This window comes from Corella eumyota, chromosome 4 (assembly GCF_963082875.1).
Source record: "Corella eumyota chromosome 4, kaCorEumy4.1, whole genome shotgun sequence".
Classification (NCBI taxonomy): domain Eukaryota; kingdom Metazoa; phylum Chordata; class Ascidiacea; order Phlebobranchia; family Corellidae; genus Corella; species Corella eumyota.
In genome coordinates, this window is record NC_137493.1 from 2328931 (window position 1) to 2345803 (window position 16873).

The 16873-nt window shown below is 27.2% G+C and overlaps 1 protein-coding gene and 1 long non-coding RNA gene across 2 annotated transcripts; both read right to left on the minus strand.

Annotated features, from left to right (window-relative positions):
- Positions 1–170: 170 nt before the first annotated feature.
- LOC145750166 (sodium-coupled monocarboxylate transporter 1-like) lies at positions 171–7129 on the minus strand. The gene is made up of 14 exons (XM_082566128.1): positions 7036–7129; positions 4736–4960; positions 4023–4210; positions 3663–3728; positions 3375–3494; positions 3124–3278; positions 2736–2876; positions 2449–2578; positions 2219–2307; positions 1804–1981; positions 1615–1701; positions 1193–1455; positions 991–1091; positions 171–879 (listed from the first exon to the last, which is right to left on the minus strand). The coding sequence occupies exons 1-14, from the start codon at positions 7076–7078 to the stop codon at positions 623–625; spliced, it is 2043 nt and encodes a 680-aa protein (XP_082422254.1). The 5' UTR covers positions 7079–7129; the 3' UTR covers positions 171–622.
- A 1029-nt stretch (positions 7130–8158) lies between these two features.
- On the minus strand, positions 8159–9007 carry LOC145751267 (uncharacterized). The gene is made up of 3 exons (XR_014283722.1): positions 8847–9007; positions 8498–8644; positions 8159–8314 (listed from the first exon to the last, which is right to left on the minus strand). It is a non-coding gene; the product is annotated as an uncharacterized LOC145751267 (long non-coding RNA).
- Positions 9008–16873: the final 7866 nt, after the last annotated feature.

Sequence of the window (16873 nt, forward strand, 5' to 3'; positions counted from 1 at the left end):
AAAAAAATTTGGAGATCTAACATGTAAAAGATTTCGTTGTTTAAGCCCCACAAGCAATGTTTTTGTTGCCGAACCACTTGTAATGAAGTTTAACTTTTGACATATTGAACAAGTAAATTTTATTAACCATATAAGACAATCAATGTTAGCACAACATTGTGTATGTAAACATAAGCTTTAAAGGTATGCAGGTAGTTTTTTATATTGAAACTAAGTAAAATTAGAAGGAAATAAAGTACTATTTTAAGATATGTAGTGAGGTATTTGACCGTGTTAGGTTGTTTATAAATGTAAAAATATTTGTAACAAATCTTTAGTAAAGTAGTACAGTAAATATCATAACGTTATCTAAATAATGACGTCATTCACCCTTTAAGTTGAAGTTTCTTTTATTAAACTAAGCGATCAAGAGAAATGTGTTAATATGTTGGTTTGTCTAAAAATGAATTATTTTCGTGTTAGGTTATCATTGGTTAAGTTTTATCGTATTTAAATTGGCGTAAAACCTTTTTAAACAGCTTAAAGGTTGTTTATTTATACCACTGTCATTATATGTACCTCCTACATAAAATATTTTTAACTAATATTCAAGCTCATGAAGTTAGAAATAATTCTAAAATTTTCAAAAAGTCGACTCTTTGTCCGCGGAAAACGAATATCTCTGTGACGTCAAAGTCGAGTTCTTCTTTGGTTTAAGAGGTTGTTGTTCGTCATAAACGAGAGGTTTAAGATCGTAATTTATAACTTGAGCTTTAGCTATAGAAGTTGGTGAGACCCAACTGGATGATCTTTCAAGAGCGGAGTTGTTCTCTTTTTTGGTTTTCGGAGACAAAATAGGAGCAAGGAGTTCTTTGCCAGGAGGAGACTTTTTGGAGCAACCTAAAATTTGAAAGATTTTTTTAAATAATAAATTTACTTAAAAACGGGCAAAAAAAAGATATAAAAATGTCCACTATCTGTTACATCATTCTTGATGACGTCGTCACTTACCTGTAGCAAGACTGACTATTGTTCCAACTAACATAGTTACAACACAACCAAGTACAGCAATGTAGATATAAGAAATTGCATATAATTCTGCTATGGGAGGCCTGTTAAATGAAAATAGATTTATGTTAGTGTTCAAAGAACAATTATCATTTCAATCATAAAAAAAACTTTGTAATTTTTGTACCTAAATTGTTATTTTTACCTTTGGTTTCCTCGCTCTACGTTAGCCAACTGTGTCGTAAAATTATTGTTTATTGACGCCATTGTGGTGTACGATAACGTCATATTTACAGCTGGTGACGTCATATTTAGAACTGTTGACGTCATAGTCGTAGTGGGTGCTGGACATTCTTCAGTATAACGGGGTAAAACATTATAAAACTCGCGGGGGGTTGGGTAAAAAAGGGAGCCAATAAAAATCCATATATTAACCCCCCAACCGAATACTAAACCAAACAACGCGCCCTGAATACAATGTTCACTAATTAAAATTTGGAAAACTAATTTTATTTATGTTTTAATAAAAGTAGATTAATAATCACCTTAATGTACTTATAACTAATTTAAGCTATTACGTTTAGTACAGTCACAACATATGTAGAAATATTTTAGTTTGGCACTTACCCATTTATTAGTAAAAGGCATTAATATTCCCATCGAAAAAACCCCGACTATTGGCCCACTTATGATTCCACCAAGACTGTAAGACATCTGTGGTAACAAAAATAGTCATGTCAAAGAACGTAATAATTATAAATAGTATCATGGCGTGCATCTATAGATTATGCGCTTGAAATGAACCAAGGGACTTACCCTGATTAGGCCGCCAACAACCGAGGCTAGGTAGGCGAGTAAAATATAAGCAACACCGTACACTAACACAAGTACTCTTGATAACAGAGTATAAGAACTTGTGCGCCAGTTCGTATGCGGTCGTATAAAATCTTCTAAAGTTACGCAAGCCATCGCGTTCATACCTGACGAGATTGTGCTAAAAATAAAACAAATTCACTTTAGTTTAAAAGATTTTTTATTTTTAAATCAACTTCATGTCAAGTTGCAAAGTTGGTCATTGGACCGTGAAAGGTTTCCGGACCTTATAAAAAAAACATTATTAGCCCGTAGACATGACGTTTGCAGATAGCTTTACCACGCCACAACAGCACGCACTTATAAAAAAAAAAAAACGATATTTGTTTTTACTTTTAAAGGTTAAATTATGTCATACCTTAGCGAACTGCTGTACACTCCTGCCACAAATAAGCCAGGTACACCAGGCATGTAACTTAAAATATCCATCACTATATAAGGAAATAACTAAAAAACAAATTTTAAATTTGGTCAAGAAAAAGTGCAAAAATTTGTCAGATATTTGAAAATTTTACAATTGCGTTTAAGGGATGTACATATAATGAATTTTTTTTATATTTTAACCGTTTACACTCATGAAGTTATTACCTGATCAGCTGTAGCAATGTTTTTATTATTTAAAGGATCGCACTTTTGATAAGTTGCATAAATTGTTAAACCTGTCATTCCAGCTAAAATTAATATAACAAGAAGTCCTATTGCGTTAAAGACAATTGCTCTAAAAATAAATTTTAATATTGATTTGTTTAAAATGTTGATAAGAACCTTATTTTAAATGCTACAATGGACTGTACTATAGGGTTTAATACAATCAATGTTTATACTCATTTAAAAAGTGTTTAAATAAAAAAAATATTAAAATCATTTTTTTTTACTTTTGTGCTTCTCGTTTCGTTCTACAACAAATATAACGTTGAACTTGCGCCTGATTGACCCCGTTTAACCCTAACCAAAACACTGTTCCACCAATCAGAAGCCCCCAAAATGTGTGACGTATTCGTGGATCGAATTCAAAACTAAAAAAAAATCGAATAAATGCTAAATTATTAACATAAAAACACAATCTTCAAATTTACTTTTAAAAGAGCAATTTAAACGAAAAAACATTTCAACTTTTATGGTTAACTTCATTTAAATAAACAAACAAAAAAATGTTATAAGGCTGAGTTGTGCATTATGTTAAAATAATATAAAATTGTGGCAACATTTTTCATAATTCGACAAAAAAAAACATAAAAAATATAAAACTGGTTTCAACTCAACTGTATAAAGTCGATTCTCCCTCCCTCAACATTCGCTCTCCAGATATTCCCAAAACCCCCTAAGTTAATACTTCCTTGTATGATTACCGCTATAAATCCACCTAACATTATAACTGTTTGAATGACGTCAGTCCATATGACTGCTTTGAGACCACCCTAAAATATAAAAATTAATTTAAGTTTTAAATGTTTTTAAATATAACAAAAAAGGTTTAAAAAATTCTACAATTAATATATTATTAATAAACTTACCAAAGCGGTATAGAATATACAGACTAGTCCTGTTGACAAAATAGCTCCCCACATATTAAATCCAGTAACTTGGTTCAAAGCTAGTGCTGGCCCGTACATGACAATACCTCCGTAAAATAACTAAACAATAAACATTCTTCTTGTTAATTGTAATAATCGACATTGTTAAATATGCCAATTTTAATTGTTAGACTAAAAATATTGTTCTGTATGAAGACGTATTTTTGTCTAAAAGGAATAATTATTTTAATAACTTTAGTAATTTACATAAACTTAAGTTGAACTTACCGCTAGTATAAGGTACATAAGTGTGACCATAATTCTAGTAATCCGAGAGAAACGTAATTCCAAATACTAAAACAAAACATTGAACTTTAAAACTCGTTTTTTATTTTGAAATACGAAAATTTGGGGTCCACTCTACAGATTTTTTTTCAATTTTCATATCACGGCCTGTGATGGATTTACCACTCATGGTATTAAGTAGCGCCTAAGGGTTTCGGGTTCGAATCCCACCAATGCCACTTTAGCCGTCCTTAACTTTTCTAGTGTTTACATGTAGCTCAAACCACGTCTTACCGATACGTTGGTTTTTAATATTTATTGGGATTTAATTAATGACGTCATAACTATTGTTACGTCACTCACCTCGTACGCTGTGTTTATCCCAAGGTCATAGAACACCGGCATGAACAACCAGCCGACAATAATGGGCACTATGACGTAAGAAAGAGCGTACCATGTAAACATGGTTCCGTAGATGTAAAACTCGGCGGGAACCCCGAGGACGGTGATGGAAGACATAAAACTTGCGATAAGGCTCATTGCGACCGGAGCTGTAATAAGAATTAAATTTTGGAGGTTTTGTTAATCTTGTATTGGCGCAAAACTAAAAAAAGGTGGTAAAAAGGGATCGGGAAGATGGGAAGCATTAAAAAGACAGAAGAAGGTGGGAAGAGGGGCTCAAAAAAGTGTTTTTCGTTGATTTTTGACAGTGAAAACCGCCCTCTTTTAGTGCCTTCTTCTTCCCTGTTTTTCCTTTACTTTCTTTTTTAGTTCTACACCTTGTTTTGCGTTTAGATATTAAAGAAGATAAAACATGGGTTTTTATTTATATTTAAATTTCGCAAACAACTAAAAAATTAATATTTTAAATCATTTATTGTTGTTGTTATATTGTGAACTTTAGAAATGTTCTATTATTATATCATATATCTTCGCGATTTTAGCTTCAAGATGCAATAAAATATAATTTTTATAAGTTTTTTTTAATAAAGGGGCTTTATATGTTAAAAATATTAATGAAAGGAAAATAGTTCAAAGAATATAAATTTTAAAATCCATGAAATTCTTATATTTACCAAATCCCATTTTTCGGTTTGCGAGCAAAAAATCTTTGGTTGTGACGACTGCTTTCCTTCGCTCTCTAACTGCAAAAAATATTCCAATCGCTGCTGAAACAATTAACATAAAGACAAACACCCCGTAATCGACCAGCTGGAACGTCTTGACGACACTATTAGCTATTGATGACGTCATAGTCGTATATTCCATTTGTGACGTCATTTCAGGAGGAATGGTTGTATCTGTAAAATATATTTTTTTCATTATCGATTTTTTTCTGGTGTTGTTTATTTTAATATGATACCAAAATAATCAACCACAAAATCACAAAATATAATCAAACATTTAGTTAATGTTTGACTGAAGCTTAAATAAATGTGATCGTTAAATTATGCGATTTGCGGGAGTAAAACATATCGCAGTATTTTCTAGAAACGGACAAACATTTTAAATCAGATTTGTTACTAAAAAGACACACATACATTTTAAAATGTTAAGCAGTTTGAGTAGAAACAAATAAATTCTAAAATTGATTTAAAAAAGATTGAGAAATAGAATAAACTTTTAAAGTAATGCAGAAAAGGAGTTGAAGTAAAAATTACAACAATATTACTGTTGCTGCTTGTAAGAATTTTTTGTTATGATATAGAAAGGAAAATCTTTTGAAAGCAATCTTTTATTTAACTTTGATGTTTAGGGTTAAGTTCCAAGAACTTTTTAAATAATTTGGTGCTGACAAAATAATCTTAATCTAAACCGTGACTAATGTCCAACCTTTATAGAAAATCTTTGTTTATATTTTCTTATCATCCATTAGATCAAATCTGCCTCAAGGAATTGTAATTTAGGTTTAAGATGGGCAATTTTGTTTGGTCTATAGTGTGGTTTATCGGTTTGTTAGTAATCGGTTGGCCTATTGCTGCAATTTTTGCCGCATTTTACATCTTATGCCTTCCTTTTGTGGTGTGCATTGAACCCTGTAAGACGCTTGTCGAATTTCTCGAGAAATGTGTGAAGTTACCGGTTTGGTTTGCCGAACAAATGAAAAATGGGAATGAAATGTGTTAAAAACCACAATCTTCGAAAATATTTTTTTTAGGATTAACAGAATCGGAAACAAATCACAAAAATGATTAAACTGAAATTATCGATAAATTCATACTTTCTATTGCATTCATCTTAAACATTAAAGTATTCAAAACCCAAATTGTATAAAAATATTTTTTTATAACTTCTGATTATATATATAGGCTATATAATTATACCTACCTTATTAAGATATAATTCTTAATAACTCAACAAATATTAATTATTAATTAAAAGCTTTAATTTACTTTGTAAAGGCTTTTCACAATTAAAATGACGTAAAATGATACATTAAGTTTATTCTTAAGAAAATCAAAAAATTTTAAATTTTGTTTTAAAAATGTTATTTCTTACTACGATTTAAAATGAATTTAGATAGTGTGGAATTTACTTTTAAGCCATGTTTTTTTGTATAGAATAATACAAGTTAATCGCATTTCTATTTTGAGTTAAAATAACAATTTACACTTCATGTTTTTGTACCTAATATTGTGGTAATGTTGTTGGCTTTAGGATTAGTTTGAATAAAGATTTTAAAGATTAACTTTTAAGTTTATAAATTTAAATATTTTTTTAAATTAAAAAATGTGTAAATTAAGTTTAAAGAATGTTTAAATTTGACCTTATAACAATAAAGCCTTATTTGTGTCCATAATTACAACATAATTATAATTATTATGCCAATTTTTTTCTATAAGCTCTTCAATTTGTAAATTAACACTTAAACCCTTTTCATACGCATAACAGACAATTTGTATCCAAATAAACACAAAACTTTATTAAACAGATTTAAAGAGTTATTTTACAACATTGCGTATAATTATTTCCCAATGGGCCCAGTACGGAACTTTTAGCCTAATTTTTTTGTAATATAACACGAAATAACGTTTCTATGAACCAATTTGTTTATCAAACCTTAACACAAAAATATTTAAAGTTTATATTTCAATCCCATAACAATGCTTATTATTTAATTTTAGCTTAACAATGGGTAAACAATAAAAAAACAATGCAATTATTAATAAGAAACAATATAGCAATTCACAAACTTAAAATAGTTTATAAATTATCAACTAATTATAGAAAATTACGTTTTGTTACTATTGTCTTTTGTTCAATAGTTATTTATGTCGCTTGTTATAACGACTACGTATAACACATACGTAAGTATCTATTATAGAATTACAAGTTATTATAATGTATTAACATGATGTAACTGATCTTTATTTACCTTTTAAATTAGTAGTTCCAGTAGAGATTGGTTGAGTAGTCATTTTCTTAAATACTTTATAAGAAACCAATATATTTGCAATTATTTCTATATAAATATTGATGCTAAATATGTGATTTTTTGAATTTTAAAACAAAAACTTAGTTTTGTAAAATCATTAAATTTCGTTTCAACAAATAAAAATTTGTTAATTTTATTGAGAATAATCCTATCCTCAGTACGTTAACTTTTGCACGAACTAGTAAAACGTAAACGTAAAAATATTTGCGGAATTTGACTTGAAATTCCTATTTTCTTGACTTAAAACAGATACAAAACAAGCATTTTTGCCTACATATTCTTTATAAAAACATTTATAACTAACTAGTAAATGTATTTCCAAAATCTTAGTGCATGTTTTTAATCTGCTTTAGTTTTTTCTATTATACGTGTTTAAATATTTATGCCAGTATTCTTAAAGTATTACCCTTATTTCTAGACAAATTTAAATTGCCTTTTAAGCTCTGGTTAAATAACGTTCTATTTACATTAAGTTATAGTATCAAGCCATGTACACTTACGATGTAACTTGTTCGCTTAGTAATGATTACAAGTCTAGAATTTAAGTTAATAAACGACTCATAAGCGAGATAGGAACGTATAACTTTCTTATCGACATAACTAATCTCAGCTGAGAGAGAGAGAGGGTCTGTTGAATGTAGGTTGATAAACATTTCTCTTATTCGTGATGTGGTACTATCGGACATGGAAATCAATTTGGTATTTTAGAATTTTTCACAACCTAGATTTTTCGGTGAACTTACAACTGAGCTGTGAAAATGGTTCAAATAAATTACCGTGACGCTAATTATGACGTATAAGTGACGTAGAACTAAGAATTTTTTTGCCTAATCATTTTCTACTACTAAAAACAAGGATATTTATTTACAACATTTCAGTTTTAGTTGTAACCCAACCAAAGCTAATTTTTTAGACAAACTTTGGATCAAAGTAAGTTTTATGTGGTTATATAATACGCACTCAAGCGAAACTAAACTCGATGATATGGATTTTAAAAACATGTTTTGGGAAATTGATGCCGCGAGTCGGTAAACAAATAGATTTTTTTCTCAATTGTTTGTAATTTTTTTATTAAAGTTTTTACATACAATAAAATACAAAAATATACAATTAAGAACAACAAAAATATACAATTACTAAGACACTAAAAGGCGCAAAATGCGGGGGAGATGCCTTCCACAGAATTTTTGACATTTTATGCTTTTAACTGTACAAAAATCTAAAAAAATATATATTTTTAAATTTTCGAAATTGTATAATTTCAAAATTATATTAATGTAAACATTTTATATCTGAGTATTTATAAAAAGATTTACAGCTTTGTCGTTGGATGGAGTTACCTTAATCTAGATTTAAGATTGCATTGTCAGACCATTGTCGGTTATATATTAAACAGACTTACCTCTTCTACGTTTTTGTTTGATTTTTCCACACAAAACTCTCTTCACATTTTTACATGCTGGACAGCATACTTTGATGTATTTGCAGTTTTTCCGTAAGGCATTGGGGCCACAGTATTGAAATTTTATTGCTCGACGTGAACATTTTCCTAAAATCACAAAAAATGATTCTGTAAAATTTAAGCTTAATCGTTAGAAGAACACAAACAAACTTAAAAACTAATCTTGACGTCGTGAATTTACCACACTTCTTGAATCAAAAAAAAATTTTTTATTTTAAATTAATGTAAAAGTTTTAATTTACTATTTAAATTATTATAATTTATTTTTAGTGAACTTTCAAAAACTCACTTCTGCATTCTCCTGTTTCAATAAGCACAAGAATTAAAATTGCGGCCAACGCAATTAACACGAACTTCATTTTTAACGCAAATACCTATCTAAAGTAATTTTATATAAATTTAAAATTCTGCAAAATCGCAGGTTTTTATAGATATATTATAAAATCCCCTTTTTTTCTTAAGAGGAACAAAACTACGATACAGCGTGATGAAATAACATCGGTCGGTAAAACTATAGGGGATTTTTAGTTAGTCTACTTTCTCCTTAATTACGTCATGCTTTTGAAATTGCGTCATGCATATAAAAGTTGCTGACATACTTAATAACGCTTGGACGACAAAAAACAACTTAGCAATCGAATTTCAACACGGTTTAAAAAGCGCATGTAAACTGAGCGCGTATCAGGTTTTGAGATTAGCCTTTCCTTTGGAGACGAGCTTGCGGGTTTTTTTGACACATTGTGTCAAAATTTTGTGTCACGCAAAATGAGACATTTTATGTGTCATTTTCTGTGACACAATTTTTGTGTCATTTTCTATGACACAAAAATAGTGTCATTTTGCGTGAAATTGACACAAAGTTGTTGTCATTTTTTTGTTCCACGATAATTGTTACATAGAAAAGCTTTAGATTGTGTGTTATTTACTGCCAAGACTGATGAATAAGGTCTTCTCTTTTGCTTACTCTAGCAGACAAGGTTAGCTATTGAGGTTTTACGTGTTTATAGGTTTAAATTCTAGATTTTTTCGTTGTAATATGAATTTCAATGTTAGATTTTTTAAGTTTTGCTTTATTCTGTATCACGGTATTTATTACTTAATTTTTTACATTTAATAATTTTACATTTAATTTTGTTGGTTATACGTTAGTGCTTATTTTTTAATAAAATTTTAATAATATGCCTTAGATTTTGAATGGTTAATTAATGTGTATAAAACTTCAGAGATTAGTTAAATTCTTTTTTTATTTTGAATTTATTGAAAATCGGAAAACAAAACTCTACATTAAAAAATAAAAAAATTGTAACAATGGCACGACCTTAAATCCTCTTGCAGAACCTAAAAATAATTTTAAATAAATTTCTGATGTTTAAAAATTTGTATTGCTCAGTTATGAAGTTGTACAAACAACTAGTTAAGTAGTAATATTAAAATTAAAACTGGTTATTTAATAAACAGATTTTAATAATGGTATGTCTTAAAAAGTGACAGTATTTTTGCACTACTTAGCTATATTATGTGAACTGCATCAATAATGCAAAAAAATCTGGGTTTATGTCTTTTGAAAACACTTGTTTTTTATGTAATGGTACTTTTGCAATAATTTACACGACTTAGTTTATAAATGGTTGTTTTACTGCACACCGAAGTTAGCTTAAAAGTATAACTGCGAGGTTTAAAAAACAACTTGAAGTGCTTTTAATTTTATACCAAACTAATTTAACTTACCAGTTCAGCATTATTTACTGAAATATTTCTTACAATTGCTAAACCGTTCACAAAGACATCCCCTAACAACACTTTAAACAGCAAGTTTGTGCTGTGATGGTCTTTGTTATTTCTAATAAATGTTACAACTTTTAATATTAGCAATAAAGGTATAAGAAAAATTTAACAAAAATATAAAAACATAAAATTTTCTTGTTCGCCATAATCTATCACTTCAGTTTTAGATTTTTTATAGCCACTCTTTATTAAATTGACAGAATGTATCATCTTTAAAGGAAAACAAACACACGGTGCATTTTTTATCATTAAGTGTCGCTAAAAACGCGTCTGATGTTTCACCAGAGAAAACACTAGCCATTGAATTACTAATTTTTAATAACTTTAAAATATTTATTTTTTGTTATTTATCTTAACTCTGTAAAATGTTTTTTGTTTTCCATGACCACTTTTAAGCATAGGGTCACATATAATAAAAATAATATAGCCTATTATGATGTGTTAATTTTAACTCGCGATATAACCAAAACTTGCCAAAAAAACAACCATGTGACTTTACTTTATTCTGAATTGCATACAAACTTACGCTTTATTAAATAAAAAAGGCGTTACAAAAAATACAAATAGTAAAACTACATAATTCATCCATCACGAATAGCGCTCGGAAGTGCAAAATCTTTTCCAGCTGCGTTAAGTTCGGATAATTTAGCAATAAAACTTAGAATCTGACTAAAAGCGACCCCCAACTAATAAATCAAAAAAGGTTGCTGATAATATTATAACATAATATGACAAAAATGTTTTTATCAAGCTATCGGAGTAGGTTTTTTTATTTGACGATAACAACCTAATAGGCAGTTTTACAATCAATCCTATAAAAGACCAACAAATGCTCTTTCTTCTGCCATATTAACATTTCATAAAAGTTATTTTAATTTAAAGAGATGGTTCGGTCAAAGAAGTTCTTTTTTAATTATGTTGTAATTTTTACAACTTGTACGAGGATACCATTATTTTAAAAATTGGTCAAGTAGTTTTTGAGATATCGGGGTTTGCAGTTAAAATTATAGAGATAATAATATATACAATTAAAAATATTTAAAAAGTAACAACTGTCTTATATAATATGGATCAATTTTGCTTATCATGCTAAGTTTGTTTTCTGCAAAAAAAATGACGTCGTGCGTCACGTGACTCGCGAGCGTAGGGAATTTCCCCATTTACAATATTTACCTTCAAATTCCGATATCTTAAATATCGGAATTTTTTTTTTTAAATAATAGTATCCTCGTGCAAGTTGGAAAAATTTTAACATAATCAAAAAAGAAACTCTGCGACCGAACCATCTCTTTAACTTTTTTTTTGTATGTTAATAGGAGTATAACAGTAAACATAAATTTGTAGAATACAGCAATTTTGCAAAAATGAAAAAAACGATTTTAATTACATTTAGGTCCAGCAGCAAAGTGGCGCAACAATTTTTTTATAGTTATGTGTGTCGACGCTTACTTTACTGTTTTTAAAGTTTGTGTTAAGACTACAAACATACTTTATAAGTTTTTTGATAAGTTTAAAAACTAATACTAACAATAGAAGTTATTTTTAGTATTTAAGGCTACATCCCTATAAAATAAAACTTCCAAAACGACTCCAATATTTCACATAGCTCAAATGTTTAACATAAGTCTAATCTAGCACTAAACAAGATTTCTTTAATTTTTTCTATTTAAATTTTAAATAAATTTCAAACTTTATTTTCTATTTAATTTTTTAACTTATTTATTAAATTTTTTTCTAAGAACTCTGTAAGTCTTAAATTGTAAACCTTTTTAAAAATTAAAACTTTATAAAAGACGTCTCTTTTTGCGAAATTAAATTTTAAATGTGAGGAATTTTATTTATCTTTACAAATAAAAAAAAAGGTTTCCTTTTTTAAACACTTTTTTAATTCCCTCTTGCTAGCCCCCTCTGTGTAGCGACGTAATTGTGACGCCATGTAAATTAAAGCTGTTTTATATTCAAAAGAAGTTTGACTTTGCAAAATCTGAGTATATATAACTTTAAAGTGTTAAACTCTTATGTTATTAACAAACAAAACACTATTCTAACACTACACAGCACACGTACAACAAAGTTTTTTTTAATTTTTGTTTAATATTAATAAAACAAGTTATAATTCAGCTTTAAATTAAATATCATGGTTAGAAAAAAGTAGTTTTCATTAAATTTTATACAACCGGGAAAGCAAAAGAATTAAAGTTAATAAAAACATAAACAATTTTAATAATTTCTGATTTAATACCATAATTTGATAAATAGTTATTGGTCTTGTGGCTTTTAGTTTTCTGAACAATTACACATCGTCGTTGTCAATCACAAAGCAACATCATTTTGTAAAGCTGTGGATCTGAAATAAAATCTTGTTTTTTAGTTAGTTAATATTATAAACCAATATCTTTATTAAATAAATTTTAAAGATTGTGTCATTTTTGTGGAACAAATTGTGTTTGTGAAACAATTGTGTCATTTAAATTTGACACAAAAATTATGTCATTAAAATTGACAAAAAAATTGTGTCATTTAAAATTGACAAAAAATTTGTGTCATTTAAAATTGACACAAAATATGTGTCATTTTATATTTTTTGACACAAAAGTTGTGTCATTTCTAGTGACACAATATTGTGACACATTGTGTCAATAAAGCCCGCGACCCCTGTTGTTCCTTTGCGATTCGGAACCGATCTTGAAATTATTGTTTCTTATGACCTAAGCGTAATTAAGTATGCGAGTTTGGTTATTAAGTATGTGAGTTGGTTTGTGTACGCTTATACCAGTAGTACACGTAGAAATTTAATAATATGTAAAAAATACAACAAAGATGAGTTATCTACATTAGCCAAGTGTCCGTCTTTTTCTCGCGTACCGGAAACGAAGTGACCTTTTATATGCATGGCGTAATTAATTGCAAACTAAAATCCCTTTAGTTTTTCCCTTTGTTTTTTTTTTCATTACGCTGTATTGAGTTTCAGTCCCTATTACGCTGTATCGAGTTTCAGTCCCTGACGCCAAAAATTCTGTCAAAACAACAATTTGGCATAACTTTTTTGTTTTTAATTTCTTTTTAGGAATTTTTTGTAATAGTTATTTAAGTTATGCCAATACAAATTTAATAAGCCCATTAAATTTAAATTTTAAAGATTTTCGTTTTTTATGCTATAAAACTTTTATGAATATCAATTTTTTGAAATAATATTTTAAATTACGTTTATTGGGCCCTGAGTTTAGTTTGGTTAAGCGAATTTAAAACCTAAAAAAATGTTTTTTTCTAGATTTTATATGCAAAAAAATATATGTCAATGACGTTAAGGCCATTGTTATGGTAAAGTAAATATAAAATTTTAAATATATTGTTTTTGCATTTTACATACCACATTTCATACCTTTACGAAATGCCAAAATTTAAAAAGATTTTATTACTTTGTAATTTATCCATCCATTTTTTTTAATTCTGTAAAAAATATTAAATTCATGGAAGGCACAGTTTAAAATATTAACCAAAACTATCATTAAATACATAAAAAATGTATTACCCATTAGTTACAAAATTTTTTTTTTATGGTTTATGGTAACAAATTACGTCAACTATGGTTGTTGATGATGCATTTTCATCTACCCTTGTATTAAATGTTATTTCATTTTATGTGATAAAAATCCTGCGTCATGTTTTTCTGTTATTACTCAGAGTAATCTATTTTAAATTTTAATTTTAATTTAATACGTTCTATTTTTTAAATTTATTTTAACCTAAACGTAAGTACTAACTACCCTCCAAAAGACATTAAGTTTGATGGACTTTCGTATTTTAATTTAAGTTTTATCTACTACTACTTTGGTAAAAATACGACATTTATTTTAATAAAACACCTTTAATTTGGTAAAATTAACGGCTTGTTAATCGGTGCCCCAAAGGCAATCTCGGGTAACCTTAACTTTTCTGCACTAGATAAACTATTTAAATTGCAGTAAGGTGTCAGAAGATACGCTACAAAAAACGCATTTACTGTAAGTTAAGCGTAAAAATATGAAACTAAAATTTTTTCTCGTGTTTTTTCATGAAACTGTTAATTATACAAAATAGTGACTGTTAATTATACAAAATACAAACTGTTAATTATACAAAATAGTGTATTTTTTTTAGTGTCACAACACTTGGCAATAAATAAAGAAAAAGATTTAATCCAATATTTTTGGCAACAAGGAATTTTTAATTATAGCTAACCGGGCGTAACAAATTTGTAAATAAAAAAAAAAAAAAACATTTTTTTAATAATAAAATGTGTTTAACAGTTTAATAATGATTATAAAATGTCATTCTTACTTTAAATTAATATTTTGAAATGTCATTCTTACTTTAAATTAATTGTTTACAGAAAATAGTTTTAGCAAAATAGCAAAATAATAGCATAGCTAAATAATAGTGTCGTTTTATTAAAGAAATTACAGAAGCTATAAAGAACATGTCCAAAAATATATTCAAATATATATCAAAAAAAGAAAAAATATATAGAAGAATAACACTATTATAAACATTGCATTAAATTTAAAATGTGCCTTGAATTATAAAATATAAATAGTTCTTTTTTTACATTTTTTTATATTATTTTATTACATATACGATTAGTTGCAAGTGTTTTTAATCTGTGAAAGTGGCCTAGTGGTGTAAGCACTTGCATTTTAATCCTGATCTCTAGGTTTAATTCCTGATGTTGTCATTAAAATTTCAATTTCAATGTTTATAGTATTTAAAAAAAAAATTATGTGTATATGACGTCACACGACCATTTGACGTCGAAATTAGTGAAACTGAAAATTCGACATATTTTTTTTGTTTTTAAATATTTTGCCTGATTTCCTTAATACGTATTTAAGTTATACCAATGCGTTTTTTTAAGGGCATTACTTTTTTTGAGATATAGCGATTTTTATGAAATATGTTCATAACTTTTATGAATATCATTATTTTGTTATTATATTTTAAATATACGTTTATTAGGCCAATATTGTGGTAAAGTAAAATTAAAATCTAAAAAAAAAATTTTAATTTTTATACAAAACTATATATTTTATACAAAACTATATTTTTTATACAAAACTATATCTCATTATATTTTTTATACAAAACTATATTTCATTTAAATTTTATTCAAGATTTAATTCAAGACATTAAAGATAAAACATTTCGTTAAAATTTTTAATAGAAAAAAAGTTAGAGCTAATTTTTATTTGGGGTTTAATTAGGTCCCGTGTTATTTCGGCCTATGATATTATTACATACAAATTTAAAAAAAATAAAATTAAAAATTTCAAATCAAAAAATATTTGTTTTGTTAGAACTGCATATGTCTAATAAACGTGTTTACGAAATATTTTTCAAAAATAATAATATTCATAAAAGTTATGACACTTTTATTAAAAATTTATGAAAATTTCAAAACCCAAAATTTTATATTTTATTAGACGCGCATTGGCCTAATAAACATTCAAGATAAAACATTTCATTAAAATTTTTAATAGAAAAAAAGTTAAAGCTAATTTTTACTTTGTGTTTAATTAGATCACGTGTTATTTCGGCTTATGATATTACATACAAATTTTTTTTTTTAAATAAAATATTTCAAATCGAAAAATATTTGTTTTGTTAGAACTGCATAGGTCTAATAAACGTGTTTACGAAATATTTTTCAAAAATATTAATATTCATAAAAGTTATGACACTTTTATTAAAAATTTATGAAATTTCAAAACCCAAAATTTTATATTTTATTAGACGCGCATTGGCCTAATTAACATTCAAAATTAAACATTTCGTTAAAATTTTTAATAGAAAAAAAGTTAAAGCTAATTTTTATTTTGTGTTTAATTAGGTCACGTGTTATTTCGGCCTATGATATTACATACAAATTTTTTTGAAAAAAAAATAAAACATTTTAAATCGAAAAATATTTGTTTTGTTAGAACTGCATAGGTCTAATAAACGTGTTTACGAAATATTTAAAAAAAATATTAATATTCATAAAAGTTATGACACTTTTATTAAAATTTAATGAAATTTCAAAACCCAAAATTTTATATTTTATTAGACGCGCATTGGCCTAATTAACATTCAAGATAAAACATTTCGTTAAAATTTTTAATAGAAAAAAAGTTAAAGCTAATTTTTATTTTGTGTTTAATTAGGTCACGTGTTATTTCGGCCTATGATATTACATTCCCCTTTTTTTTGAAAAAAAAAATAAAAAGTTTCAAATCGAAAAATATTTGTTTTGTTAGAACTGCATAGGTCTAATAAACGTGTTTACGAAATATTTTTCAAAAATATTAATATTCATAAAAGTTATGACACTTTTATTAAAAATTTATGAAATTTCAAAACCCAAAATTTTATATTTTATTAGACGCGCATTGACCTAATTAACATTCAAGATAAAACATTTTGTTAAAATTTTTAATAGAAAAAAAGTTAAAGCTAATTTTTATTTTGTGCTTAATTAGGTCACGTGTTATTTCGGCCTATGATATTACATACAAC

Coding starts and splice junctions, on each gene's coding strand:
- LOC145750166 (XM_082566128.1), bottom strand. CDS start 7,078: ATGACTACTCAACCAATCTCTACTGGAACTACTAATTTAAAAG. Junction 1,702..1,803: donor TTGTTGGCGGCCTAATCAGG/GTAAGTCCCTTG, acceptor TTGTTACCACAG/ATGTCTTACAGTCTTGGTGG. Junction 1,092..1,192: donor GTAGAGCGAGGAAACCAAAG/GTAAAAATAACA, acceptor TTCATTTAACAG/GCCTCCCATAGCAGAATTAT.